Source organism: Danaus plexippus, chromosome 4, assembly GCF_018135715.1.
Source record: "Danaus plexippus chromosome 4, MEX_DaPlex, whole genome shotgun sequence".
NCBI lineage: Eukaryota > Metazoa > Arthropoda > Insecta > Lepidoptera > Nymphalidae > Danaus > Danaus plexippus.
Window position 1 is genome coordinate 3,944,924 of NC_083538.1, and position 8,735 is coordinate 3,953,658.

At 31.0% G+C, this 8,735-nt stretch overlaps 1 protein-coding gene across 1 annotated transcript; it reads right to left on the reverse strand.

Moving 5' to 3' along the window:
• Nucleotides 1-1,061: 1,061 nt before the first annotated feature.
• Nucleotides 1,062-8,083, reverse strand: LOC116768743 (uncharacterized). The gene is made up of 3 exons (XM_032659547.2): nt 7,925-8,083; nt 3,510-3,612; nt 1,062-3,390 (listed from the first exon to the last, which is right to left on the reverse strand). The coding sequence occupies exons 1-3, from the start codon at nt 7,931-7,933 to the stop codon at nt 1,526-1,528; spliced, it is 1,977 nt and encodes a 658-aa protein (XP_032515438.2). The 5' UTR covers nt 7,934-8,083; the 3' UTR covers nt 1,062-1,525.
• Between the last annotated feature and the right edge of the window lie 652 nt (nt 8,084-8,735).

An 8,735-nucleotide genomic window follows, 5' to 3' on the forward strand; every position in this document is an offset into this window, starting at 1 on the left:
TTTGTTCGATCGTGGATTGCCCGCGCTCGACATTCATGGATTGTCCAACGTGGCTGCTACCAAACTCGAGCTCAGGATCCATTCCCCAGAGCTATGGATACGCCCACTAGAGCCATGAGTTGTAGATTTGAAAGGTAAAATAAATATTAAATATAAATACCAACCAAACTCTCCATAAAAATTTAGTATATAAAAACTTAGTTTTTAGCTAAGGTCTCTATATATTATTCATGTCGTGAATTCGCTAAATCTATTAAAAGTACTACGTGATCTAGATGTATATTGTAAGCTGGAATCTAGTTCAAATCTTTAGATAAAATCTATGTAGGTAGTGATGTAAATGCGTAAAAAAAAATTTAAAGTATTAGTAAACGAAATCAAAAAAATATTATCAAATATCATTTAATTTATATTTGTAAATTATAAATATTATTGCATTTTCTGTCAATTTCAGACTACCAGAAGCGGATTATAAGGTATGTCTCTGCAATGCGGACTGGTGTAATCACTCTAAACTTGACGCTAATTTTAAAATAAACAGAGTTCATTACATGAGTGTCAGTTTATTAACTATCTTTGAATTTTTCCGGTCTATTCAAATACAATATTAAGATTTTTCAACAATTGTTTTTCTTTGCTTTGATTAGATGTTATTAATTTGTGATTTCAATTAATCCAATATCAATAAATGTCGTCTTTAGCAGTTCATAAACGAGCTTTCACTTTGTCTAAGTCACCTGTATCTTTCTACGAAAAAGATGGTAAGAAACGTGTGTTAGTAGAACGAGCCCGTTGCAGCGCTTGACGCATACGTCGTTCTTGAGTCGTTCGTCGTTCTTTATCTATGCCTACATATTAAAAAAAAGTGAAATCAATAAATCTTATAATAGATAAAGATGAAATAACAAAATACTTTTATTATATTTTAGAACTATATATTTCATTTTCTAATAATAAATTGATATTATTTTAAAATCAACTATTATGGTGAGCCAAGACGGTTACTACACAGCATGGAATAAGCATGGAAATAAGTTCACAATAGTTTAGATTTTAGATTTTACTTTTAACATATTAATATTAATATCTATATATTTTCTAAAACGTACGTATGCTGGCACAGGAAATAAGTATACTTTAAAATATTTTGAAATAATTGCAGAAATAAATAAATTTATCATTAATATAGCAACATTACATTTTTTCTTCACATTTCGTCATCTTTGACAAAAACAATGTAATGTTTTACATCAAAAGTCGTTAATCGTTTTATACGGTGGGACATAATCGCGTTAAAATTATTATCTAGGATAAAACAAGTAAATTAATTTCATTTTAACTTTCCAAATTACAACAATAAATATACATTTTATGTATTAAAAAAATTCAAATTCTATTATAACCAACTTTTTAGTTTCCGATTAAAATTCTAGTACTTAATGAATGTGTATAAAATTTTGTAAACAATCGGTTTTTGGCATCAATTTTGTAGAATTGGCTATCAATTAGAAAGGAGCTAGTTCCTTCATCTATCATCTGTGCTCTCATCATCATCGTCATTTAAAATTTCTTCAGAAATTAGTTTTGAAAATACGGTGCCATTTTTCTTATTTGAAAATAAATCGTATACGTCATCTTCTAAGGAATCTTCAATCGACAATATATTTTCTATATTTATATGTCTCTTGGTTCTTTCGTTTGTTGAAAGCTTATGTTTATGCGAGTAATCATTTTCATCACTGTCAACTATTCCTTTTCTATATATTTCTATAGGCACCTTACTACCATCACTAACATCGTATTTGATGCCGACATCGGCTTCCTGGATTTCAATAGAACCGAGACCATTATCCACAAGTGATTTTAAGTTTATCGCTCTACTTTCCCTGCTTGGATCGATTTTTTCCGTCTTCTTGGAATATTTATCTTTAATAGGATGGAGGTGTTTCACTTCGTTGGTTTCATTTGGTTTTTGTATTTCGTTATTCCCAGCCCCACTTAATGGTTTTGGTTTTGAACCGTAGGTTTTTACTTTAGAATGACCTTGTATAATTAAATAAGTTGGTATAGTTTGGGCTTCAGTCACAGTAGGAGGTGGTGTTGTAAAACGCATATGCAGATAGGGATCGTTGGTGTGACCAGTAGCTTTTTCATGTATAAAATTGTTTAATATATGCGGATTTATGTGGAATGGTTGTCTCGGTGTTTCTGTTACGGTTTCTGAATGCTTTATTGGTGGAGGTGGTTGCATTGTTTGCATTTTTTCTAAATCAGCCTCTTCAGTTGTATGTTCTTTAAATATTTGAACGGTATTTGATGCATGTGCATACAAATGGTCTTCTGGTCTATCGGGATCTGTTACCATAGGCATAGATATCATCGAACCTAACATATTTATTATACTTGATTGGGATTTCACTGGAGCAGGCGTGGGATGAAAAGATGGTGTTGTAGCTTTTTCCGTCGTTGTTTCCCTATAGTAATGTTGAGTCTCAGTTGATGTCTCTTGCGTTGTTTCTACTGATGGCCAATCTTCATTGACATCACTGTTAGTAGATAGAGGTGGAAGTACTGTCGGCAAAAATGCTGGCGATGTTATAGTTTTTTCAGTTGTTTCTGGCAACGGTGGAGCTTGTGAAAACATTGGCTTATAGTATGCGAGCGGTTCTTTTGTAAACTCTATGTTATGGTGATCATTGTATGATATAATGTTATGCGAGTCATTGACATCATCGAAGGGTGTAGTTGGACCCCAGCCAGCATAATCACTGCTCACTGTATTATTGGGGAGGCTTGTTGTTTTGTTGACGCTATTGAACCAATTTTGTTGTTTCAATGTAGATTCTTGATAAATGAGATTAGCTTCTTGGAATGCATAAGAGGTTATAAGTTCCGGTGTAGTTGTAGTATCTCTTATGATTTGAGTTGAATCGGTAGGTTTCGGAGGGAATGTTGGCAGAGCGAATTTATCATCATTGAGTATAAATAGAGGTGGTTTTTGACCAGCTGGAGGTGGTGGCGGTGGTACAAGTATTGTCATTGGATAATGTTCACCAAATTTGTAAGTATAATCTTCGTATTTGTTAGAAAACCCTGGTGGCCGGGTCAGTCTTCTGGATGGCGTAGGCACGGGTGGCCTTGACGCGACACTGGGCTTGCGTGAAGACACTCCTAAAACGAGCACTTCGGACTTTCTCTCCGGATATTTTTCACGTTCCGATCGGCTATCATCAGCCCAATAATGGACTCTTTCTAGAACCGGTGGTTCGTAATCGTAAGTAGGATCATTGCGTAGGGGATCTCCACGACCAGTCAATGGTTTCCATTGATCGAAGTCCATACGAGGAGAGAAAATGGAAGCAATACTGCTTAAGTCTGTTTTATCATTATCTGAAAAAGACAGGGTCAGTTTTAAAACTGATTGAAAGAATGTTCACTTTATAAATAAAAATATAATAATACTTTGTATAAATTTTAAAAAATTGTTCAATGTTATTATTACTACTTACAAGATGCGTTGGGAGTTTGTTTGAACAATGATGTATTGGGTTCCGGGGTCGCTAAAATTTCCAAACACGTAGACACAAAAGCGATCAAACAGAGTTTCTTTTTCTGAAATAAAGGACATCATTATACTAATACAATAATTATTAATTAAGTCGAATATAGAAAAATATGTTTCAAAAATATTGTGTATGAAATAAAAAATTAAGTATAATTTTCCAAGTTAATAGGTATTAAACGACATGTGCTGCTCAGGATACTAAGTTTATACAAAGAGATCTATATTTTTTATGTTAATACTAAATTATTATCGTAAAATTCTTGTAAAAAAAAGTTGGGTTCTTCAAAATTAAATTTTCTAAAAATCGCAGTAAAGCTTAATTCGAGTCATAGAAAAATACAAAAAATGTATAATGTACTGAGAAAATATTTTATAATACAGAAAAGGTTTTTGTAACTATTGATATATAAATAACTAAAATATATTATATTAATTAACTAAAAAAACATAAAGTACAATAGTTTAATCCATATCTATTAAATCATTCATTAAAAAATATTTCATAACTATGAATGTTTCGTATTAAAATTAAAAAAAAAAAAAATAGCTTTTGTGGAAATATTGAAAAATATTAATCAGAAATCTTTAAACTCCTAAGAAATCATCCGACCTAAATTATATGTTATATATAAAACTTCAACTACATATGAAATCTGTGATAACTTAGTCGACAGACGAAACGGGTGAAAAAAGTTCATTAAAAAGGCTGTCACTTAATTAAAAAAAAAAAACACCGAAATAAATGATTCAAACCCCCACGAAATATACGAGTATAATTTATTACTGTCCACACCGACTCGCCATTACGTTACTTTTTTAATTATAAATATCGGTCGCATAACCACATCGGTTTCCATGCAATTAGAGCGGTGGTGAATTGGCAACAGTTTTTTGAGAACGCATCTCGTTCTCCGCTCGTTAAAATACCGGACGGCGGGAAGAAAGACGAGCTAATTTAATAATATAACCATCATCATGCTTATGTACGAAATGCCTGACCTCAATCACTTATTACGGAAAAATGTGGATTGTATTTATTTTATAACGGATGAAAATGTATGTTAACCTCGTCCTGTCGAGCGCGGAGATTATTTTATTGTTAAAATTTTTTGTCTAAATTTACGGTTCTTATTTTAAATTATAAGCTTGTTAAAAATAAATTATGTGATAATTAAACAAGCAATGGCTGTTGGACAGGTGGTTAAAATTATTTCTGGACTCTACGAAAGGCATATTACCAGGATACATTAGAGCCGGCCGCAGTGAAAGCTGCGCGTGTTGAGCATCACCAATATGAACGTTACACGATGTGAATAGGGGTACGATATTTTACATTTAATTTGTCCTGCTCCATCGTCCTTTCACTCTCTTCTATCAAAATTTTTACTTCCTCTAGCTTACTACAGAATACACTACGATTCCTAATTAATTAATTTATTAAAAACATTTGTGTAAATATCCAAATATTATAATGGCATAGAAGTTATCGTTAATACACAAAAAATATCAACGCGTTATGATCTTTGAATGTGTATGGAAATAAAAAATCACCAATAAACGGTCACGTTCGGTCAATATTAGCAATGGCTAGGTGGCACTTTCAATTTCTAAATTTATCAGCTATTGTGGTTAACCGAGCCCTATAGTTTTACAAGCAACATTACACTGATCATGTGTACCACTCACGTCCTCAGGTGAAAACGTCGAAGTATGTATGTATAAATTTACCCTACAAACACAATACTATGCCATACTTATCAGTTACATTAGCTAGATAATAAATACAGGTACATGCGTATACGCTAGTATTTTACCCTCGGCTTCGCTTACGCATTTTGAATTTCTATCGTTCCTTTCTCTGAGATTTTAATGCAAAATAAGTAGTTTTTTCGTCATTACGTAACATTCAAAAACTCTTGAAAATACAATGTTTGTTACTAAGTTAGATATGCATGTAATATAGCGACAACAATTTTCTCATGTCTATGGTGAGGCACTAGATATTTTATAGAATTTTTTAGATTTCAAATACCTTTATGATTCTTACACTAAAAAATTCATTTGCCTTAGCATTATGTTGCGTACTTTGATAAGTTTTACTTTGTATTTATATAAATACTGTTGATATAAATTGACTGTGCCGACATTTTGCTTTTTTATATAAAAAATAAAAATGCCAAAATATTATTTTATGCCTTCATAATTTTCATTACTCTGTCACCATGCATTTTCATCTAATGACAGTAGATGAACAAATTTCTTATTTTACATTGCATTATTTCCTCAATATAAGTAGCCTTAAACTAATAAAATAAATTAATTATTCATTCTATGCACAAGTTCTGTAAATAAAGATGTTGTATTAAATAAAATTTTTTGCATGTCAAATTAAAATCATCATTGACTTATTGAAAATGTCTACAAACAATAATCTTAGAGGACAAACATAACGAGATAAATTTCAATAACAAAATGCGGCTGTTTCATCTTTTGTTATTAATACGTTGTATGTCACGAAAATAGTGACAAAAGCGCACTTGCATTTAACATACCTAAAGCATTTGCATGGTCAACTTTAACAAGTACAGTGTTTAACTTAAAAGTTCAAGCTTGTGCAGTTCTTGAACGTTACTATAGACTTGGAGTTATGAATGAAAAATCTTAGAACTGTCAAAGTTTAGAAAGGAAATGAAATGTAAAAAACGGACTAAATAAAATTTTAAGAAATTAATAGGTTTAATTAATATAATTTATTACCGATTTATTTATATTATCCTACTCATTCGCTATATTTATTATACATGATTGTTTATTTTTTACTTAAACAAACTGCTCATTGACCGATTTGATGGAAAAAAAATAATATATAAATGTCAATGAATGAACAATAATTTTAAATGAAATACAATATTTAAAAAAGTATATATATATTCAATATTTTTTTTAAACACACTGATTGATATATCGTTCTATTTAATAAGGTAATAAAAATAAAATTAATGCAAATTTCCTTGATTAACGTTTTCGAATAGCTAAACGAAAAAGATTTTTTTTAATTAGTTCGCTCTCCGTCTGGCGGAACATAACTGGTTCGTATAATATCAACCAATTGACGTACTTCCGAAAAACTTGTATCAATCCAAAATTTGGTTAGTGAAAGTTTTGAGTCATCTATTTATAAAACTTAGATGCGTAAGCCATTATTGGGGGACAGGTTGGAGCGTGAGAAATACTCTTCAACCAGACTGAACGGCGCCACGGGCGTTTTATCGCCCACCGCGTCAGGGTGAGAGATACATTGATGTTGGAATGGGAAAGGCTATTTTACGGCTAAGTTGCGTTACATCATACATAATATAATATTAAAAAACTGCAACGTGCAGTCCCTATAAGTGTAAGATCCTATTTATACTGCCAATCTTACGTATTAATTTCGTAATAAACCCCTTGAATGTTCTGTGAACTAAACTATTGTTTATCTTGCTGATACGAGTGGGTGCAGGAAAGAAATATTAACACTTTCACACGTTTTATGTGTCGTTGACCAGTACTCCCAAGGTGAAGATGAGCCCACGCGACGTCTGCGAACTTAACCCGTCGCCATTACTTACATGATTTCCCTGGATTTAGTGTGCCATTGTTTAAATGGTTGTATTTTTTTTTTGAGAACTTGTATTTATTTTTGAATAAAGTACAGTTCGAATATATTCATTCAATTGTTTTTTTTAAGGTCACGCTTAATACCTATATTTTAATCGAAACAATATATGTATACTTTAACTAACAAGTTTTTTAATTCAACCTTTTAACTGGCACGTTAATAACAGTTTTGTTTTTAGAATTAATTGTAAGGTTTATTCAATTATTTCCCTTTTTTTTCTATTAAGTACATACGAAGTATTATCAAAGTGAACAAAAGGCGTATTCTCCCAACAATCATGACATTAGAACCGTTTGGATCAGTTTTAATTTCAATTTACAAGCGTGAATATAATATGTTATGCTTTAATTATTTCATTGTTTCATGTCTAACGAGTGTAATGGTTATCTCATTTTTAGAAAGTGCCGAAAGAGTAACGTTATTGATTTAATTACGTATAGTAGACGTCACTTATTTCAATTATACAGCACTGCAATTGTTATCTTTTTTTAACATATAATTATCCACATTAAACACTAATTTTATTTAATAGTATCTTATAATCCTAAAATCATTTAACGCGTGTTAGCCTTTAACACTTCCCACAATTAATAATATGTTTAATAAACCGTCCTTTCTCGGATATAATTTAAAAAAATATATATATATTTAATTAATTATTACAACGGAAACAAATCTTCAAAATTCATATAACTCACCGAATGCATGTTGTAGTGACGTCAAATCAAACGTCAAAGACGTAGTTTCGTGGTATGGAGTTGTAACATCGAGTCGCGTTTTCCGCGCGGCGTCTGCTAACCGTCTGTCCATAAACCACGGTGTCCAAAGGCTCGTATCAACTCGCATCCCACAAGGCACAACCATTGTCACGGCACGTGGCATATACCTTATACAGCCTATAGTTTCATACTTTTTAATTGTACTGAATCCCCGTTTGAAACTTCATACGATATTTATAACATTGTTCAGTGGAATATTTAAGATATGAAGTATATACACTGTTTTTCAGAGAAGAATATTAAATTATGAACTTAAATTATACTAAAATTTTATACCATTAAAGTTAAATTAAAAATAAATGATTGTTATATATTACTGTCATCGTTTTTAACGACATTTTCAAAATTTTTGTAATATATGGTGTATATTAAGAGTTTTCATAACGTAATGTTTATTTTTAAATGGTTTGGCATAAACTATTCGTTCAATTGTGTGTTAATTTTGTAGAACACTGTTTTAAAAATCACTGATCACAAAGCGGTCATAGAGAAAATGAGGTTACAAAATATCCTAATTTCAAAGACAAAGTATTGAATAAAATATAAGATGTTTACGATATAACTGTACTGTATATAGAGGGATAATTATTAAAAAAGAATATACTAAATTTATACTACAGGACATTACCTAATAACTATAACTAAATATTGTTTAAAAATAAAACAATTAATTTTAACAGTTACTTATTCCGGGTTTCTTTAACGGCCTATATTATATCAAATGTAGGTA

Coding starts and splice junctions, on each gene's coding strand:
- LOC116768743 (XM_032659547.2), bottom strand. Junction 3,391..3,509: donor ACAAACTCCCAACGCATCTT/GTAAGTAGTAAT, acceptor TGTCTTTTTCAG/ATAATGATAAAACAGACTTA.